General features: G+C 43.1%; 1 protein-coding gene and 1 long non-coding RNA gene across 3 annotated transcripts; both read left to right on the plus strand.

Annotated features, from left to right (window-relative positions):
• Positions 1-1,495: 1,495 nt before the first annotated feature.
• LOC120660559 lies at positions 1,496-5,939 on the plus strand. The gene is made up of 5 exons (XR_005669644.1): positions 1,496-3,086; positions 3,189-3,277; positions 4,749-4,955; positions 5,265-5,531; positions 5,644-5,939. It is a non-coding gene; the product is annotated as an uncharacterized LOC120660559 (long non-coding RNA).
• Positions 5,940-8,440: 2,501 nt separating this feature from the next.
• LOC120660557 (DNA-directed RNA polymerase III subunit rpc3-like) lies at positions 8,441-20,869 on the plus strand. 2 transcript variants are annotated; one of them, XR_005669643.1, is made up of 16 exons: positions 8,441-8,640; positions 8,768-8,912; positions 8,997-9,103; positions 10,174-10,261; positions 10,400-10,548; positions 11,197-11,343; positions 12,269-12,376; positions 15,021-15,120; positions 17,679-17,819; positions 18,154-18,191; positions 18,290-18,382; positions 18,557-18,640; positions 19,890-20,042; positions 20,263-20,381; positions 20,460-20,607; positions 20,768-20,869. XR_005669643.1 is itself a non-coding variant. In XM_039939129.1 (15 exons), exons 1-14 carry the CDS (start codon positions 8,572-8,574, stop codon positions 20,359-20,361), a joined length of 1,521 nt encoding a protein of 506 aa, XP_039795063.1. In that variant the 5' UTR covers positions 8,441-8,571; the 3' UTR covers positions 20,362-20,381; positions 20,460-20,772. The 2 variants fall into 2 exon arrangements, 1 of the variants encoding a protein (XP_039795063.1); XM_039939129.1 differs by having other exon boundaries at positions 20,460-20,772.
• Positions 20,870-22,109: the final 1,240 nt, after the last annotated feature.

A 22,109-nucleotide genomic window follows, 5' to 3' on the forward strand; every position in this document is an offset into this window, starting at 1 on the left:
CCAGCGGCTGAGGCTGCTGCTCCACTGCCGCTGGCCACCACCGACACCGAGGAGGATCGCGCAGCGGCTGCCGCACCAGCAGACAATGATCCCTCCATCACAGTACTGTAGGAAGATTGAAAAATAGCAGACTAAAGTAGAGAAATAGTTCAAGGTAAATAGAACTGTCTTCCTGTTGGTAAATTCACAATTTCCCTAAATTTTCTTACAGAAATTTGTTTTTTCAGATATGTGGCATAACGATGCCATCATTCATTCCTAACATCAAACAGGGGCTGTTCTAATATATATTTTTGCTTACTATGAGAAGAAGGTATGAACAAATAGAATCTTTTCTTCATTCACACATTGCAATGGTCATTCTTAATTTTTCTGTTGAAAGGAAACCATGTTCATGTGCAAGTTGCTTGGATATACTGATTCTCGTGGGAACCAATGCATTTAGGACTTCTCATTATTTACAAAAGATTGTGCTGATATAGGATTATCTACTACTATTCCAGGTTTCAATATATTTACAAACTAATTGATCAGTCCTTCAGAGGCTTCCAGGTTCAGCCGTGGTCATCATGAGTACAAGCTGCTAAGAGCAACAACCGTGTGGAGCATTGCAGGTTCTGTGAATTGTGCTAATAAATAATGGGTTAACAAGCATGCCGTGGTCAGCATTGAGTTCAACCTCCTGTTTGTTCTTCCTGCTATTCCAAGATGATTTGGAGAGGAAGGCTGTTTGTTCTTCCTGCTATTCCAAGAAGATCTGGAGAAGAAAGCTGAGGTACTCGAGAAGAAAATATTTCTACTTTGGGGCCATGTAAATCACAGAATCAAGTTAGCATAAATTATTGGGAGCTCACTCATGGTTCTTTTTTTGGGTTTCATCTTTTGGGTTTCATCTCTAGCCTACCCCAACTCGCTTGGGACAAAAGGCTATGTTGTTGTTGTTGTTGTTGTTGTTGTTGTTGTTGTTGTTGTTGTACTCATGGTTCTTTTTTTGGACTAATTTCAGGATTCCACACTGATAGCAGCAGGATTGACTAATTTCAGGTTTGATTTGGTTATTCTATTCTCTTCTCGATTTAATGAATGCTTTGATATTTTCCGCTAATTAAAGGTGGGTTGTGATTGGGCCAGGAAGAGTATTAGTGATGGGGTTAAATACTAAGACCTTAGCTATCTCTATAACTACCTTTTGCTGTGTGTACCAGTAATCACCACAGTTATTAGTTCAGTCATTAAGTTCATTCATTACTGCTTCTGGCATGGCGCAGCTCCACCTCCTCCCCCGAGTCCTGCAGTCACCGGAGGTCAAGCCCTCCGCGCGGTCGCCCAAGCCCAAGAAATTCGACGTCAAGGAGGACCAACGGGGCGGCGTCCTCGGCGCCTCGCTCATCATCCCTCTCCGCCTCGGCACTAGCGTCTTCGTCCTCGAGTACGCGACGCGCTGCCGCTTCTCTGTCTCTCTCGCCCACCCTCCTCATTTCACCATTTGGTAAGCACCACCCTCTTCCTTCCCCTCTCCTGGCCGATCTGTTACTGTCGCGCAAGAGTAGCTCGATTCTTGGGTAGGTGCTGTTGGCCTCCAAGATTGGTTCTTGATTGATCTGATGCTATTTCGTGTTCCCTGGCCGGGCATATAGACTGCTGGGCTCGATTCTTGGGTACGAGCTGTTGACCGTCTGTGTTTCCTGCGCAGGAGTAGTTTGATGAATACGTGCATACTTTCTTTCTGTAGATTCAGGTGGTTAGTTAGAACCATGTGAAAATTGGCATGTGCTACTCTTTCTGTAGATTCTGGCCACCAACATGATTAATCAATGCGTATTAGTTGCAACTGGTATCACTTTGTTTCTTTATCATTAGTCTGAATGGTCGTAATTGCAGTTGTCCTCCAATTAAGTAGGAGTAGCTATGTTGTTGGTTTGCTGAACAAGTTCAGGAAATGATTGTCTGAACTTCAGTTGCTGACTCTGTTAGCAGTAGTTATATCTGATTGCCAAGGATGACACAACTGACTGAACTAATAACTGTGGTGATTACTGGTGTGCTTAGGGTGTTTTCCTTTGGGTGTTAGTTCATTCATTAAGTTCTGCTTTTTTATTGATGTATGTACCAAGCTGAATGCCATACATGAGCTCCAATATGTCTGTTCTAAGAGATTTACCTGATAATACTATATGCTAATATTAAGTTATTTTTGTTACAGTCAAGGACACAGTTAGAATGCTTGCATGGTAGAGCTGACGAGTTCAAGGAATATGGCTACAATGCAGTCCTTATGCAATCTGATTCTGTCAAGTATGCTCTTATGCAACATGTGCTATTTTTTTTTTCTACTGCAGCCATTTGTGGAGAGTTTATCTAAATGCCTAAAGCATGGACTTTACAATCCACTTAAAGCAAGATCAAAGTATTGCAGATGCGATATACATCACTAACAGTGTTTCATTCTCCTTTGTAATTTTTGACATTCCTGTTTTCTGCCTTTATTGATATAAAATTTGGTTACTTATTCTGTCTCAAGTCTAAACTTTACTATCAGCTTTGCTTGTGTTTGCTTGGTCCAAAATACTCCCTTGTTCAGACTGGTTCTTTTGTTGCATAATATTTTAAGGACCATATTCATTTGTTGAACTCTACTAAAAGTTCTCTTCTTTTATGCTGAAACAACATGTCACTAGCAATGTTCTCACTAGAGTTATTCTACTCAGTTTTTTTTGAACTTTACATAGAAGTAGTAGCAAGCATGTAATCCCATAGAGTTAATTTCATAATCCATAATAGACTGATCTAGCCGATAAGCTGATTTCCTGCTACTTGAAACATGAGCTTTGCTAATGGCTGATGAGACACTTCCCTGGTAGATCAGAGACAATATTTCCCTCTACCATTTTTTCATTCTTTCTGCTAAAAACTCATGAGAGGCTTACCTGTTGGATCAGGAAGTAAATATAAGTTAGATATTGTTATATACTCACAAAGCTTCTATAGGATAAGTTTGCATCTATACTCTTTTTTTTCGGATAGATAGAATGTGCTTTACTCAAAACAAAAATATTCGCCATTTGTCGAGGATCCACAGACCACAGGTAGTCATCATGCAGATCCCCTATTTGTTGAATTATCGTAGCATGCATACTATTTCAGTAATTTGAAAAGAAAATAATCATTTTGAGTGGTTTTGACAATAGGTCAATCTGGTAAACTTATGGATGCAAGAAGAATTGATGACCCGGTGTTGGGTAGAGATAGCTGCATCAGATGTCCAGACCATTCCATTGTAATATTCTTCTCTCAGTTTTTAACTTCAGCTTGGCCTTTTCTCAGCAATAGATAATTTTGATGTGAAAATTTATAGCCATTCAAACACCTGCTTGCCGGGACTTGGAAGTCATAAGCATTTTATGGGATGGCTGATATGGATGTATGGCATAACAAAAGCTGAGCCTAAGGGGACAGAATTTTAAACTTAATAAAAATGTAGTAAATCATTATATGAGATATCCGTTGTTGCCATTAAACTTAAAAATTTTATATCAAACAAACAAACAACAACATAGCCTTTTTCCCAAGCAAGTTGGGGTAGGCTAGAGATGAAACCAGAAAGAAATAAGTTCAAAGTTCAGGCACATTGATAGCTAGTCTCCAAGCGCTCCTATCCAAATCTATCTCTTTAGAGATATTCCAATCCTTAAGTTCTCTCTTAACCGACTCATCCCACGTCAGTTTAGGTCTACCTTTACCCCTCTTTACATTATCGACCTGCTCAAGAACCCCATTACGCACCGGCGCCTCAGGAGGCCTTCGTTGGACATGTCCAAAGTCTAAACCATCTCAGCCGATGCTGGATACGTTTTTCCTCAATTGGTACCACCCCGACCCTATCCCGAATAACTTCGTTCCGGACTCTATCCCTCCTTGTGTGCCCGCAAAACCACCGCAACATCCGCATCTCTGCTACACTCAGTTGCTGGACATGTCGCCTTTTTGTAGGTCAACATTCAGCACCGTATAACATCGCCGGACGAATTGCTGTCCTATAGAATTTGCCTTTTAGCTTTTGTGGCACCCTCTTGTCACAAAAGATATCAGAAGCTTGCCGCCATTTCAACCAGCCAGCTGAAATTCTATGCCTAACATCTTCATTAATGTCGCCATCCTTTTGTAGCACCGATCCTAAATACCGAAAAGTATTCTTCTGGACCACCACTTGCCCATCTAGACTAACGTCTTCCCCCTCATGCCTAGTCGCGCTGAAATCGCACATCATGTACTCGGTCTTGGTCCTACTAAGTCTGAACCCTTTCGACTCTAATGTGCGTCTCCACAGCTCTAACTTCCTATTAACCCCTGCCCTACTCTCGTCAACTAGCACCACATCATCAGCAAAGAGCATACACCAAGGGATCCCACCTTGTATATCTCTTGTGACCTCATCCATCACTAAAGCAAATAAATAAGGGCTCAATGCTAACCCCTGGTGTAAAAATTTTATATGGCTGAATGAACAAATGCTTGCTTCAGTATCCAAGCAAGGTATATTAGTCACATCTAAAATGGTTTCTGGTCCATTTCTGGTGACCCAGTTGATGGTTGTCAAAACTGTTATGCCTCTGAAAGTCTGAATCTTTTTAGGCCTCTGCATTTTATTGTGTTATGTTCATAGCTATAATAATTGTTAGGGCTCTTGGCATTAAAATGGACATCACTATCCACTATCCAGTGAAATGTGTGATTGATTCATGGTGCAGGCCTGTGGTCAAAACTGTGCTCTTTGGTGGATTTGGCTTATCATATAACCACAAAACTGAAATTGATGAGATGAGGAAGCAGAATAAAGTCGTGGTGGTGTTTTCCTATTAAGAGCACCTTTGCTGGCAAGATAGAATCACTTGGTGCTTAGGCCACCAACGACGGCAGTCTATCCCAAATTATTTGCATTGCTCAATTCCCCAGAGGTACATCAAAGAACTTTTTTTTTCCTGAGATGGTATGTCAAAGAACTTGGAAATATTGCTCCCTTGCATTTTTCCTATGTTTCAGTTGAATAGTGGCGGTGGTGTTTTTCGTTCCTTATTTTTTAAAAGATATAAAAGATTGCTTAATTACTGTCCATCAATCCATCATCCATGCTGGATGGGATTTCCCATGTATCATGTATGCTCCACTAATTTCTTTAGAAAGATGCAAGTGAAAACTCGACTTGTATGTGTTGTTTTCTCAACAGCAGTTTGCCATATTCATTGTTTTCAGTGTCCTTTTTTTAGGGTTGCCACCTAATTCACTTTGGTCACGTGGACATTGCGTGATCTTATCCAGAGCTCTACCATTGCGATGTGATAGCAACAGGAACTTTCAGGCTTGCCAAGGAAACAGAAAAGAACCAAAATAGCGCTCATGATGTACACTGCCTGGAACATCTCGTAGGAGAGGAACCAGCACATTTTCGAGTTCACTCAGACGGATACGGTTCAGGTGACCCGAAAGTTCATCTCTACTTCAACGAAGATGCAACATTCTAAACAACCTAGGAAGTCTGTAACACTCTTAACACTATTCGTCAAAGTTAAATGCTCTTGATATGATGATGCTATGCCATTAGCTATCTAACTAACATTTTTGTTGTGGTGATGTATTGTATACCAGAATGTGAGAGTTCTAAGGAATTGGTTGGTCATAGATCTACTGAAGTGGTTATGGAACGAGGTCCAAGTTAACATTCCTGAAGATATAGCTGGAGCTCTAAAGAACATATGTAACACCTGAGTGGAGAAATATATCTATTTAAATTAATCCCATACCATGGCTGATCTGAGCAAGAAATATGGATGGATCTTGCTACATTTTTTAAGTCTTGCATGCTGGTGTTGGCCATATTTTAAATTCTCATATCAGTCAATAATCAACATTAATGGATTGAGACAAGTTCTTATGCTACATTATTATTGTTATTAATTATTAATCTTATTTTGTTGAATTTTGTGATTTACATATTCTTGATTGATTTGTCTATTTGGCGGAACTCTTACACTAGTGTATATTATGTAGCTCCGTAGAGTTATATATAGAATTAGTTTTAAACATGGAACTCAAAATGTGCAAAACCACGAAATAAACACGTGCCTAGGCACGTGCATAACCACTAGTATAAACAAACAGGTGAGGATGAGACCGCTCTGGAGTGGATAGGAATGATCGGTCAGGGCCGACCCGACTGACTGATCCCCCGGTCCAGTCATCGATCGGCTCATGCCTGGCTGCCCGCATACTTTAGATGAAAGAAAAAAAGGAAGCACAATACTGTCACTGTTCAAGTTTCTTCGTCTCCGTCTCCAATCCTGCTAATAGCTAAACAGAGTTACTGAGATGGATCAACCCAAATACAAAGATTGATCAGGGCTACAAGATAAATCAATGCAACCAAGAGCTTGCGCATATGTATTATTTGGCGCAAAGACACGACAGTACAATCAAACTAGATGGAGATTAAAAAAAACTTTGCTTTCCTTAACAAAATGCCTCCTAAAGAGTTATTATAATCATCCTATAGTAGTTTTGAGTGCGGCTTTCTGAAGCCTAGAATCTTTTTCATTTAAAAGTGAAGTCTGAAGTGCTGGCAACTCCAGGTCTCCAACCAAATTTATTTTGCTTCCAATACAAAGCAAGGCTAAAGTGATCTTTGGTTAAAAAAACAGCTATATCCTTCAGGAGTAGCGGAAGCGGTAAAAAGGAAAAACGCAAAAAAAAAACCCCCAACAAAACGGCATTTAGCCATGTAGTATTTACCAACGCAATCGCAGCATCCCACCGTCATCCAGCGAGTGCTAGCGCGTTAGCATCTCCAACGACACCACCACTTCCTGCCCTTAGTTAGCAGCAGTTGTCTTAAATTTCTGGGATTCTATCTTTTTCCGTCAACTCCAGCAACAATCTTCTTATTCAGCCTCTACTTCTATTATGACATGTGGAAGCCACTTTTGAGTCTTCCCTCCACCCTTTCCATTATGACATGTGGGGGCCAATACTCAAACTTATCTGCTCATCTTCTCTCTTCTTCCATTCATTTTCTCTCCTCATCCAGACCGCCCGGCTCGATGCGCCGGCGGCACGCTTCCTCTGCACCACCACTAGTGCCCTCTTGCAGGGCGCATGGGCATGGGCGTGGAGCCATGCACTTGCTGTGTGTTTCGTTGGGAGAAGGGGTCCAACCCGAATGGGTCGAACCCCTTTTTTGCAGTGTTTGGATGGAGGCAGCAGCAAGGGACGGAGCGGACCCAAGAAGGGAATATTCGATGGAGATGTGGGTTCGCTCCATCCCACGAAATCTGGCGGATGAGTCCGCTCCGTTATGCTTTGACGGTGGCGTCTCTCTCCCGTCTCTCTGTCGCCGGCCAAGAGACGCCATGGGTGCCGGCGTCGGCCACGACAGAGGAGGGAGCTTGCGGCGGCGGACAGGGCGGAGAAGGGCACCGGCGGCGGCCACGGCGGAGGAGGGCGCCAGCGGAGGAGGCATGGCGGAGGAGGGCGCCGGTGGCGGATGCATCGCGGAGGAGGGCGTAGGCGGCGGCCGGCGGGAGGGCAGGGCCGTGGTCGGCCGATTGGCGGAGGCGGTGGATGGGGCCGGCGGGCCGAGCGCGCGGCGGCGGCAGCGCGCAGATCCGGCGGCCCTGGCCATGGTGGCGGCCGGCGGGAAGGCGGGGCTGGCGGGCAAGGTGGACGACGGCGGGCTTGGGCGGAGATGGAGATGTGGTCGGGCGCGTGGGAGGACCGGAGGAAGAGGATAAGGGAGAAGAAAAGTAAAAAAAAAGAGAGAGGGGGGATGACATGTAGGTCCATTTCTTACACATGGGGTCCAGTGAATAGTGGTATAACAGCGTCTAACGTCATCCGTTTTCTGTTTCTTGACTCCACCAACCAAATAAAAAATTAGAATCAACCCAACCCAAACTAAAAAATGAACCAAACATAGTAGAATTTGGAGCCATCTCCAAAACAAGAGATGGAACCAACCCAACCCACCGCGTCCCGAAACCAAACACACGGTTGGTGTCATTGTGGTGGAGGTGGTGGTGGTCGGCGTCGGCCCCGCCATAGCAAAAGGACAAGGATGATGAGTAGAGGCTATGGTTGGGAGGAAAAAGTTAGGCGCGCGGTTGAGTAGAGGCCTCATATGCATCCGTGAGACATGAGTTAGGAGAGAGGAATTTGAAAGCCTCCCTACTCAAAGAAGCCAGATATGATCTCTGCTAGAGTGGATTTTTTACCTCTAATTTCTACTTTTCAAAAAAGATTTATATAGAGGCTGAGGACAGTGGACACGCTGAAAATGCTCTAGACGGCCTTACGGGTGGCTTACGCCAACTCTGCTGTCTCCTCAATCCCTCAATCACCGGCCCTTCAAGATGCGCTCGATCCTGGCCGTCCATCACATAAATTCCCCATCCCATCCTCCCCACATCCCGTCGACGAGGGTTTAGGCGCGGCGAGCCGGCGAGACCACTAGTCCACCACTGCCCACCGCATCCCGCACAGAAAAACCCCAGCGCATCCCTCGCCGCCGCCCGGCGCGCGGCCATGGTGTCGCAGCACGGCATCCTCCTCGCCGTCAGCATCATCTCCGACCACTTCGGCCCCCTCGTATCGGTAAGCCCGCCTCCGTTCCTTCTACTCCTCCTCCCCTCCCCCTCGTTCCTCGCACACTCGCGGAGCGACCGCGCGCGCGCGCGAATGCGGTGACCTAACGCCCGCACTCTCGATTGCCCCTTCGCAGAAGGTGTGCGGCTGCCTCCTGCGCCACGGCGCGCTGTCACTGCATGAGATCGTCCGCCGCCTCGAGCTCTCGCGGGGGCAGGTGAAAAACTCCCTCCTCGTTCTCATCCAGCACAACTGCGTCCAGGCCTTCTCGACCCCTATAGGCAAGCCCGTCCGCGTAACCCTCTCCTGTAGTATTTGATTTGATGCACTGCTGGACTTTGACACCACAATTGGGCGGCTTGCAGGGAGCAGCGGTAAGACGGGGACGGTCTACTTGGCCATCTTCGACAATGTCCTGCACCGGCTGCGCTTCTCAAAGTTCCTTTCTGTTGTCCGTGCGGATATTCCAGAGGTAGTTTACATGAGTTTGGTTGTAGTCGTTCCGTTTATGCTGATACATTTTAAATGTTGGATAAATTTGGAGTCAGTTGCTGCAGTTCTTTAATTGCTGAAATTTGTCAGAGGTTGCTGAATGTGTAGATGCATCTTCACCTTGATTAAAGTTCCAGAGTAGTGGTAGGGGTCAGTTGAGTTTCTGAGTGGTACACTGAAGATTATTATGACATGCTAAACAACTTAGAATGTGCACAACTAGTCAGATTTGGTGCTCAAGGTAGTTTGTACTCTTCGACTACAGATTCATTTATGCATTCATAATACTTCAATCTGCACTTCATGTTCAGAGAATAGCAAGTAGCTAATGTGCTGAACATATTCTTCTCACCCCTTCAAAGGGCAAACTGTCCATCTTGTTTGCACTGCTAAACCCTTTTCTTTCCTGGGATGTGATGGTCTGTGTTTCATGCCCCCTATTCGTAATGCTTGATTATGTAAAAGATATTAGCCCAACGTTCATTTATCCTAAGCCTGTTGTTATGAGTTATAACAACTCATAGAAAGCATGTTGGTTACCATATACAGGTTCAATTCGATTGATTAACATTAGAAATGCAACTTATGGTGCCCATCTTAAATGTTTGATTTAATTCATTGTGCTCTTTTGCAATTTGTTAGCAGTTATTGGTCTGTGACAGTTGAAAAGAGAAATAACGGACATGATCTTAAGTCTTCACATACAACTTTTCTTTAGTTGTGCTATTTCTGCCACTGAAATGACTTTCATTTCATCTAGTTATCTATCAGAAAGAATAGTGTGCTGTAACTTTAGGGGTGTGTTTGGTTGCCGCCTAGGCATGCTGCAGTTTGCCATGCCGAAGCTATGATGAACTGCCTCAGTGTTTGTTTGGCACCACGAGTTTGCCACACGAGTTGATTTTTACCGCCTAAGCTCGCCATAGGTGTGGTGAACGTTTCATCTGTCACACTTTAGGCGCGGTACCCTTAAGTGGCAGCCAAACACGCCCTAGGTCCCAACATATTTTAGCTATCGTTTGCATTTTGATGACATTTTACAACTTGCAGTCAGAAGCTCTTCTTGAAGGATTACTTCTGAATGGCAGGCTAACATTTGATCAACTTGTGTGGCGAACAATCTCTAAAATACCAGATGGTATGTCTTTTATTGAAGTGGTTATCTGACCATTATTTACTCGTTTGCTTTTTTATTGTCTGAACTTTGGCCTTTTTCAATGGCATGATTTGTTTTTCAACTTTATTCCTCCTATTAATGGGTCAGTACATGTTTCAGGCAGCCCCAAACCAACAAGGGAAGAAATACGAATGAACTTCAACAAACTTGTATATGCGCATTATGTGGAACGTTGCCCAAAACCAGAACCTTTTTTTGATCCGCTTATAGATGAGCAGCCTACGTCCACAAGGAAGCGAGCTCCTAGAGTAAGTAACTTTTATTCCTTATTGGCCATTGTGGGTATTAGTTTGTAGTGTTTAGAGTTCTGGACACATTCTACCTTGCTCCATAATGATTGATGCTCGTTTTGTGTTACAATAATATTCTATTTTCATGGAATTTGTTATTTCACAAAGCCCATTGAGTGCCCCTGTTTTAATACTGTAGTAGAGAAGGCATTTGATAGCGGCATGCATAGTCCGATACCATGTAATGTGAATGTCTTTGATGTGGTACCTCCTTTGTTTGTGGGCATTGCTGGCTTGGACCTGTATTACAAAATACTTGCATCTGATGATGTGTGAAGGAATTGATAAAAGTTGACTAGTCTAGACGTAGCCATAGAGCATTCAAACCAGATTGTTAGATCACTGGTTAAGGAGTGTCATGACTGACAGACTGAAAGTAGATGAGAGCAGGGATAAAAAGGGAATAGCATACTATTGTCCCCACATGAAAAAGAGTTGTACATCTTGTTTTGATCCTGGGCTGCTGATGAAAACATATGTTGCCATTAACTACGTTTCTCATGTTCTGGTTTTTGTCTCCACCCCTAATACCACCATCTTGATCTTGTTACATGTTATATACATCATGATTGGCTGGGTGAGCTGACAAATATATCTTTGGGACAGGCTGTTGAGACGGTTCTTTCACTTGAGCAAAAAGTTGTCCGTACTGCAGCTCTATCTGATGCTGAAAAATTTTCTGAGATTCCATACTCCATGGACGAGTCATTGAATGCAAAGGATGATGATCATCATGCTGTTGCTGGTGGAAAGGTATTATGCTCTTTCAGTTATAGCCTATCATTATTTTGTCATTTGTTGGCTTTATGCTTACTGAACAAAATGTCTATGATGATCCTGATTCTGCCTTCCTTGTGTTAAACTTGAAAAAGCAACATGATATTCAGGTTATTGTGATTGAAAATGATGATATATAGACCTAGAGAGATGTCAAATCTATATTCTTACTTAGACATAGATCCAAATGAGTGATGTTTTTGTTGTCCACACCTCTTTTGTATTTTTTAGCTTAATTTTTGCTAGATACCTTCTTCATTAATATGATGATATTCCTGCATGTTAGCGATTTTTTTGACCCAGATAACACATTTTAGTGGTATAGATTTACTTATTTCGTTAATAAAAACTTAGGTTGATTGGCCGACACATTTGCACTGCATGGTATTCAGGATCTATAGACTTGTGAAATGCCAAAACTGAAATTTTACTTAAATATGGATCCAAATGAGCGTTATCTTTGTTATACAAACTCCTTTCTTATTTTGAGCTCAAATCTTTCCCAGACAATACATTTTCTGGTGTCCGTTTAGTCGTACTGAAGATTCGCTAAATTAAGTTCTGGATCATTTACGGATAAACACATTTAATGGTGGGGATGTAGTCTTAATTAGAATCCACCAAATCTTGGACATATGTTTGCCCTTTTTATGAGTTGCAATACTTCTCCTTCTCTGAGATATTTCTGCCACACATCATCATTGTGATCCACCTAGTCGAGCACTAGATGTAACTTTTTCTTTGTTAGAATTTACACGGGGAAGGAGGAGTACATAGTCTTTTTCATGAAAGCTTCAAAACATGCATCATTCGTTTTCATTATATAGTATTACACTGTTTGAAATGTATGAAATATGCTTCTCTGTTCATCTGCTAATTATCTTAATCATTGTTTTCTCAGCGGAAACATGAAGCCCTAGAAGTAGATGAAGAGGATTCAATAATTGCAGAAAATGAAGTACTCTGGCGGGCAAATTTTGAGAGGTTCATATTTTGTTTAAAGAAGAAAGTGAGTACTCTTTTTTTTTTCTTGAACGTGCTTATGTACACGTAGCACTACTATATATAGCATATTTATGTAGGTGCATGTATTCATGTTTTTTCCCATGTGCATTTGTGCTTACCTACTCTTCCATGTCTGCAAATGGGACTTATTGAAGCAGAATCCTAGTCTAGCTAATTGCAAGCCAATTTATTCTAATTATGTGTTTTTTCCTAACTAATGCTGCCTTTGTTCTTAAGTATATGACACCTTTGATTTTTTTCCTCAAATTAGTTAAGTAAAGTAAAACAAGTACCACTAGATCTATCATCAAATGTATGTACTTTTGGTTTGACTTGCAATTTATCTATTGACTGAAACATTTATAGAAAAAAGATGAAAATTCAAATGAACGAACAAAGTCAATGGTGTCATATATTTAAGAACGGAGGTAGTATATCCTATATACAAGCACAGTGCAACCTTTACCAGATATAATTTCAGGGGGGGGGGAGTCTTCTCGAAATTATATGAACAAATCAAGGTTCAAGAAAACGCTAGGCGCTAGGCCACTGACTAGCGCCTAGGCTGAGTAAATGTTGATTAAACGCGATTAAATGTTTGCATGTTTTTTTTTTACTACTGGGAGCAATACGATACTGTACCAGAAGGCCAAAATGATGAATTGTAAAGGCACATAAGTAGAGACTTTTACCTGCTGTTGCACACTTGTTCTTGACTTCATGTTTGCTCCTCCTTGCCTTCCTACATTCAACAAACAGCTGATTGCAAAAGCCTGTCAATCAAAGAGATAGTACTTAGCAATCTGAAAACATTCATAAATCATAATTCAACAATAATAGAAGGAAAAAGAGTAGAAACTTATCTTGTAGGGACAGATCTAGTGCTGCACATGTCAGTCCATTCAATCTTCCAAACAGCACCACAAATCCACAATAATGCAAAAGGGAAAAGGCTCAGAAACCACAAATATATCTTAAAGACATCAGTACATCACTCATAAGTTGCATTGCTGACTTCTCTCACAAGTCAGTCACATCTCACAAAACACGACAGACAACAAACAAGATAATAAATTAAGTTCATGACACAACAGAAATTAAAGATAACTAGAGTAGATAACTTGGCAGCAAGGTTCCCACTATTCCTCATGGCATATAGGCACTTATGTTCTGAATTTCATCTCCATCATCCTGGTTCTCACTATCCATGTCCACTCTCATGGCCACAAAGAAGACACTTGACCCTGTTCTTGTCATTTGGATCACAGAGCCGTCCCCACTCCCATCCTATGTCAGATGACTTCCTCTTCAGATTGTTCTCATCCTCTGTCACTGCAGGAACTTCAGTAACTTCAGGTGTCGACATCCTGCAAAGCAAGGTGCAGGGCACAACTCCAACAAGGGAGACAGATACAGGCATACAGCAGACCAGCAGAGTAGCAATATTGCATTCATGTTGTAGTAAATACTAAATAGATCCCAAATTGCTCAAATCAGATCAAGAAATCAAGCAAATCGATGGGGAAACAGCAACAGATGACACAAAGCAATCAATTTCATGCAAAGGATTGAAGAAATCACCTGAGGCAAGGACACAGGGAAGTGGCGGATCAGGGCACCGCCGCTGGGAGCGCGCAGCTGCTGGGAGCGCGCCGCCGCCGGGAGCTGGGAGGGGCCGCCTCGGCTGCTGCTCCCGTCGTAGCCAGTGCCCGGCGGGGACCCGAGGAATCCAGGCGCCCGGCGAGTCGGGGTCGGGGTTGGGCTCGGGGAAAAGGAGGAAGGGGCGGCGGCGAGAGAAATAGCGGCGCGAGAAGCAGGGTGCGGCCCGCAAAACCTAGCCGCCAGCCCTTTACCTGCCCGCCCGCTCTTTTCCCCTGCGCGGGAAAGTTCCCGCCGGTCCCCCGCCCTTCCGTCTAACGCATCGCGACGCATTTTACCCGTTTCCTCACCGTTTAAACTCTGCCGCGCGCATAATCGCTCCGCCTAGGCGCGCCCAGCGCTTTTATCGCCGCACAGGACATAATCGATGCTCTGGGATTACCGTTTACTCGCGAGTAAACGTACGTTTTTAACGTTTTCTCGAACATTGGAACAAATAGAATTAAGAACGGATTGGAACTACAGAAAAAAAAGGTTTACCAAAATAAAAGTTCATATATGTTAATTTCACATCAGATGTAGGTAAGTCGAACTTCGCTTCTCCAGAAAGAAAAAAGAACCATCCACCGGTAGAGACGTCCCCTTGGCTTTGTCTTTAGAGAAGGGAGTACTGAACCCTTATAGAGAAGTTACTCACATGCCCTGCGAGCACCTGGGTTTGAGCCCGAGTGGGCGGCCTCTTAACTGGAGGATCTATCAACCAAACCATTACTCGGTTCTCTATGTAAAGACATCTTGCAGAAGCTTATCATCTGTGGCACAGAGTTGGGTGTACTTTACAAGTTAAGTTGAAGGAAAATTCAAAACTGTTAGCTTCACAATTTATATATATCATGTCTCTACATGCATGGGGTACAGAAAAAGAAGAAACAAATACTAACAGCACATTTGTTATACATTTTATTTGTCTATACATGCTAAGTGCAGGTCTGAGAAGCATGACCTTGAACTATGTCAATGCCTACTGCTTATACTTTCTTGTACTGAAGTTCTGTGCAGACCGAAAGAAAGCAAAGCTGAAGGTTGGTACCCTTGCTATATGGGAAGCATTTTTTGAGGCCAATGTAATGAACAATGACAACAAGACTGGTAACATCCAATATCTTGCTCAAATGCTCTCAATACTAGACCATGAAATATAAGTATTATGCACATTACCAGGAATTGAGCCTGGCTCAGTTTGTTGCGGGTGTGGATGTTATCCACACCAACCAAGTTCAATCCTTGTCAAGGTGAATTTGGGTACCTATTTCGTATATAATATGAAGCCACATGGTTGGTCCTAGCTTGATCCAGCTTTTGTTTTTTTAATAGCTCTCCTGCATATTTCATGAAGTTAGACTATTTTTATCATATATCTCTGTTCTGAATGTGCATCTGTTTTTGTCTTGCTTCATGGTGCTGGCTGCAGAGCTGTCAAGCAAAAAAAAAAAAAACACTTGCTGTGCGTCCACAGCTCCAGCTCGAAGAATTCTTGGAGCTGTGTATTCCTAGCCCCAGATTCGTGGGGCTGAAGTTCTGTGTACTCAGCAAGTGTTTTACGATAGGATAAAAATATATATTAGTCAAATTTATTTTAGCTTACAACCATAGTCACCGAAGTTCTCGGAACGATGGATCGAGGAATGAGGAACGGGGAACGAGGAGCGGCGTTTGGGATTGATTTTTACACTGCGGGAATGAAAATATTCTCCGTTCCCGTCCCCGGAACGGCGTTCCTGGAACGTGGAACGCACCCTCGTTGCACAAACCCGGTGACTATGCTTACAACCTCAAATCTGTCATGGAGCTATTAGCTGGAGCCGTGCCAAATAGAGCTTTACTATAAATTTTATCTATACCTATTTCTAAAGCAAGTAAGGTTTCATCTAAAGGTTTGGTCTGTCTCGTGTCATTGACAGGTGAACCTTAGTCCATCCCGTATGCGTGTCAGACCAGCCCCCTCCGTCCACGACTCGATCACGTAGATCTCACAAAATTAACGCATGGGCACCTATACGTATTCGATACCTATACCAACTTTGTCCGTAGCAATGCACGAGCATAAATAGTGTCAGGTATAAATATACCGGATATCCAGAGATTAAGGGTTAAGGGCTAAGACGCTTCATCAGCCAGCGTGATAGTGTCACCGATTAGCCCCGACCTACGTGGAGAGCTTTCCGCCTCGTCTGACCCAAGGGGCGGGCCGCGTCCACCCGACCTAAGGGGTGCGCCTCCCGCCCGACCTATTGGGCGGGCCCGCCTCGTCAGGCGAACGAACAGACAGAGGAGGAAACGCACCTGGCCAGTTTGTAACCCGCCGGCAGCTGCCCTAACCAGACGAGAACCACGAACACTCCACCTCACCGATCTTAGAGACTTGGGACGCCGGTCCCTCTCTCGCTCGTTTGTAACCCCCTACTTTAAAGTTGAAACCAGTGCAAGATACACGAGCAACACGAACTGGACGTAGGGTATTATGCCTCGCGGCGGCCCGGACGAGTATAAATCCTTGCGTCTTCATGCACTACCATCTGCCCACAAACGCGCATCCACAAAGAATCACTAGCCGGTGCTAAAAAACACTGATAGCTAGTTTTATAGTAAACCACAATGTGATAGTTGTTCATTAAGTTGGTAATTTTGAACCTTTTTATCTGTATAAGGGTCTTCTATGGACCAATTTGGAGCATGCCATACATTTAATCTCCACTATTTATAAAGCAAGCAATGATTCCTCGGTACGTCAATCGGAATCCTAATTGGAACCCGAACAAATCAATCCGAATCCCAATCGGAACCAGAACAATCAATACCTCATGCGGTCGTGGCACGGCTTGTACACGGAGTGAAAGAGCACAAAATTGGTGGTTTGTGTTCTCATGTAGGTTTGGGTAAAATTTATATTACCCGTAGCAACGCACGGGCGCTATGCTAGTCCATTTCAAAATGCTACTCTATATGCAATGACCAAAGAGGCATAAAATCTTGTTAATAACTGATGGTAAAAGAGCGTACCCAGTGCCGTAGGTTTCCCGCACTGGGCGGGGTTTGGGGGAGCACCAAGCCTTTTCGGCACAAATGTGCAGAGGCTGAGGCTCGAACCCGGAACCTTCCAGTTACAGATGGTAGGCTCTATCGCTGCACCAGGCCTGCCCTTCTTGTGAATAACTAACGATATTAGACCATTATTATTGACATAAGAGGCCACTCTATTGTTAACATCATCAGTAGCAGAGATGAAGGATATAAAACACAGTAATAATTGCAATGTTGATCTCTCTGTTGGATAACTGTTCTGAAATGAGGAAGCCCGATAAACTGATAAACTATTATGAAGTGACTAATAGTTAATTCAACACTGGTATGGCCTTAGATGAAGTTGTGCTGTTTTATCATTTTCCTGACTCCCTAAATCCTAAATTTCATTTCCTATTTGATCCTCACTTTACTATACACAATAAAAATGTTGCGATCTTTTGGGGCACTGTGGGGTGGCGGCATTTCTTATGTGATCTGCATATATGATTATTTTTTTGGTTTCCAAACTAAAAATTTTGAAAGCTATTTGATGAAAAAAGTATCAAATTTGACTGTATTTTGGCAAAGTTTCAATTATTTTGATGAGATGAACTACTTTAGTAATGAATTTCCGACTTTTGCAGTGACATCACCAATGAATGGAATTTTGGAGAGAGTAGGACAGAAGGAAGGAGGTTCATCAATGACAGTGGATCAGATAATAAGTGTATTGAATGATCTGGAGTGCATTTCTACCACTAGGGACCCAGAACAATTCACTTTCGGTAAGACTTGTATTTAACTATTTGTTGTACATGAACTGGAGACTGTACTGTTGTATCACTGTATACATGAATTGTCTAGTTATCTGAATTCCTCTCTGCTTGAAACTTTAGTGCATCAGTTTGGTATCATTTTTTGGTAATACAACCTTAACTCTGCTCTTGTGAGGTTTCTGACCTAATGCTGGTGGTTTTGACTTAACATGCTATTTACCATGTAGTGTTTCTTGAACACTGATGTAATTCTTGATTTGGACTTCCACTATGACACTATCAGCCTTGACATTATAAGCTATTTATGTAAGATTTTTGCATGACAGTTGTGTGTTCTTTGCAGATTTAAACAAACTGGTCGAGACATGTCGAAACGATGAGGTACGTGAATGCTTTACTGTTTCATCCTTTTATTGTTTAGGTTTACTAAAATATCCTAAAATCAGACCCATATTGGTTCCTCTTCTTTATGCGTATAGGTAGAGTCTCTTATGAAGAAGAAACATGGGCAAGAAGCTTATACAATCTTTAGGTTATTGCTGAAACAAGCCGGTCCAGTTGAGACCGATGAAGTAAGTAATTTTCTATGCCAAGGAAATTGCACTCTTCTGCTATGTTTTCAGACACATTTTATATGCATCAATGATGCATTGATCTTCATTACGCTGGTGTGTTCATGTTTTTTTTATTATTCACTCTCTTACAAACTTCAGAGCATGATGCTAGACTTCCATCGAAATTTGTAGATTACTGACAAGACAATTCTAGACAAGCAGATTGTTCATGAAACTTTATACAAACTTTGGAAGGATGAATACATAGATTCAGAGGTTTGTTCCATAAACTCTACACATGTAGCGTTTCTTGCTTCGACAAATTTTTTTGTCTACTCCCATCTTTTTAACAATACTTTTGTCCCTTTACTTTGGAGTTGCTGCTTCAAAATAGTTTTCAGTTGAAAAAAATAACAGTTACTTATTGCAATGTTTTTGCTCTCTACCCTACTTTAATGATGTGAAAGGGGTTGACTGATTTAGTATGTCATTTAATAGGGCATATCTGGACATTTCTTGCTAACCTTCTCTTACTGACCTCTGGGTTTTTGAGTGGTATATCTGGAAAAAATATTGCCAAATAGAATGATTAGTTTGGAATGAAGAAAATCTCAGACTGTTTTGTCTTCCATGTCTATTGAACATTGGTGTACTTATACATCGATGGATGCTACCAGACAGGCTACATTATCATCTTCAAAAATCTTCAGTGTGCACATGATTGGCACAATGGAGGCTGTTAATGTGCATCTGCCAGTTGGGTGGGTGGGTGTTTGTGGTGATGGTGGTTTGATTGGGCAGATTTACATATTACTTCCAAGATGCTTTGAGATCTAAGGTTACAAGGCGACCCTGGGTTTTCTCAGGGTCAGAAGAGGCAAAGAAAATGCCTTGACCCAAGGTCCAACAACCAAGTGCTGAATTAGAGTCCCATGGACTAGCCATTGCATCTCCAGGAGGCTCACTTCTGTGAATGTTGCTTGAAAACTAAACTTTTAACTCCTCAACCTACACGGAGAGTTCTGCTAGCAACTACATATTTAGCTAATCAATAATTTAGGTAAACACAAATAATTTATATGAAGTGATTTTACGCAACTGCCAATTCCTAAAGCTGAAGGCCAGAACAGGAAAACTTTATATGCTTATATTACCCCTGTTCTTTATGCTTTTGCTTGCTCTTAATGATTTACTAGTCTAAGAGTCTAGTACAAAGTAACTATTCTTCTCGGAACATATCAGCCGTACCACCATAGTCCTTGCCAAATATAATACCATTTTATGGAGAGTTCAGTTTTTATTTTCATGGAGCAAAAGTTTCAGAATACTTCTACCTGATCGATAGATTAAGCCAAGCATGGATTCAGCAGTGAAGACAATTGCTGAACTGTTACACTTGCCAGTTGCCGCGCATTTAGTAGAGTAGTAGTGAGTTAAATATTTGCAAGCAATATTGTTCTGTACTTTAAATGGACACAACAAAAGAACTGCTCCTGCTGGGAATATAAGTCAATTATTTTTGCAGAGAGTCCCTTCTGCGGCATCAGGAACAGGAAATGCACAGTTTTTTGTTTGGAGAGTGAAAAATACATATCGGGAACACTACATCGATCATCTTTATCATGCTGCTTTAAACTTGCGCCAGATGGTCAATTGTATGGCTGAACTTCTACTCGAGGTTAGCTATTAATCATCTTTGGCAATTACAATAATTCCTTGTAGTAAGTTGCCATACTTGAAGTCGCATTCTTTAATCTAGAATACAAATTGCAATGTAAGTTCCTGGGCTTGTATCCCATGTTTGCTGTATCTTGTTGTCCAGAATTGATCTTGATGCAAAGTCAGACAATTTAGAGTACACTGCTGCGCATCAGAACCTCATACATTGTTTATTTCAGGGTACAAAGGATGAAACCAAACTTCGGAACAGAAAGAACATTTTGATCCTAGCTCTCACTAGACATGATGAGTCCCTCATGGTGTTCCATGACTTTTGATAACACAAGAACAGATGCTGGTATGTCATATTAACACGCTGTACTGGGTAAACTTACTAAATATCGTAGCTTACCTGTGTGCATGTTTCTTCTGTCAGGCGGCCTGTCAGTTGAGCAACCTACATGAACCAATACTAGTGTTCTTCGACGAACGACGAGTACTTGCTGTGTCATTGCTTCCAGTTTGAAAGTGGAAAAAATGCCAACCATTTGGTTTAAAGTCGAAACTTTTGTGCTGTCTGTCAGGTAAATTTGATCTGCTAATTGGATTCATTTGATATGCACCGATCACTTGCTGCCCTTTTTTTCCCACTACAACTCCAGCCATGATGCCATGATGCCAAATAGTTTTTTTCTTTGGTGCCAAAAGCACTGGCTGACTATCCGCTCAGTTGTGTCACATCAGTGTCAGCGGAGATCATGCTCTACCCTGGCCGTTGAACTGTACAGGATGCTGCATGCTGGTCCCCCTCCCACGCATATTCATGTCTTATTGTACGGCCGTTCATTGCCATGCCCTGACATGATTGGTTACTCCACTTGTTTGGATTCAGCACGGCTTTAATGTGTTCACTTGGCTTGTCAGCCAATCAGTAGCAGTGTTTTTCTCTCATGTGAAATCAGCACCGTCATCCAACCATCAATCAGCTACCAGTATTTTTATTTTATAATAAATCTGCACTAGTCACAGCCAAACGAACAGGGCTGAATCGAGCCGGCAATAAACACTCAATTTTTCTACGAAAGCAAAAGGCGAGATGCCGAGATGACAAGAAGGTGGAGCAAGCGAAGCAGTCGCCGGGAGGCCACGGTTGTTGCAAAGTCGTAGCTTATCAGGGTTTCAGGCGGTAGTAGTAACGGCCTGATTGCTGTACATTATCCTCATCTGGAGAGTCGGCATGCAGATCGTGCTGATGCAGTAATACGACATGCAAGCAACGACCTGTCTCCTCGACGGGCTCGGCTTTCTGCACCGGCTGGAATAACTACTGTTGATGACGGCGCGGGAGCAGTCGGAGTTGGAGAAAACACAAGTACACAACACACCGGCAGCTGCTGCAGCAGCAGGGGCGTGTGAAAGCACAGTTCCCTATCCTCTCTCACGGAGAGAGCGAATATGCTCAGTCGTGACGCGTCACATCGGTGCTGGCCTGGCTGGGATCATTGTTCATGTCCCTCAAAAAAAAAAAAAATCATTGTTCGTGCCATGTCGCGGCTGCCGAGTGGAGTGACCATGCCCCTGAACGGCGAGTGCTTGACGTGGCGCAAATAAAGCTGCTGGTGGCGAACGCTCCCGTCCATGTTCTCCTTCTCCCCCCTTTCTCCCTACGCGTGGGAACATCTGGCGCGGCGAGAAGACCGTAAATTATATTCGGGTTAATCAATAGAGCTGGGGTGGTTTAGGCGGACCGCATGCATGCAATTATTCGGGTTAATCAATAGAGCAGGTCGCTGATGGCATCGTGCGCTGAACCACTGACTTGTACGCTAGCTTAGCTAGCCACCGTGCCGACGAGGGGGCCGAAAACGACGGCCTCTTCCGGCTGCCGGAGCCTGAATTCCTGAAACGATCAGGCCGGCGCTGGCCTGCTGCAGCTCGCAATGGCCGGCCGGGGGAATCGAAGTCGCCGGGCGCCCCGAGTTTTCAGTGTTTGACCGCTCTCTCGTCTCGCCTATTGTTCAGTATTTTTTCTGGCGTTCGCGGCAGAATTCCCGCCTCAAAAGGGGCGCCCCTCGTCTCACCGGTC

The sequence above is a fragment of the Panicum virgatum genome, chromosome 2N (assembly GCF_016808335.1).
Source record: "Panicum virgatum strain AP13 chromosome 2N, P.virgatum_v5, whole genome shotgun sequence".
Classification (NCBI taxonomy): domain Eukaryota; kingdom Viridiplantae; phylum Streptophyta; class Magnoliopsida; order Poales; family Poaceae; genus Panicum; species Panicum virgatum.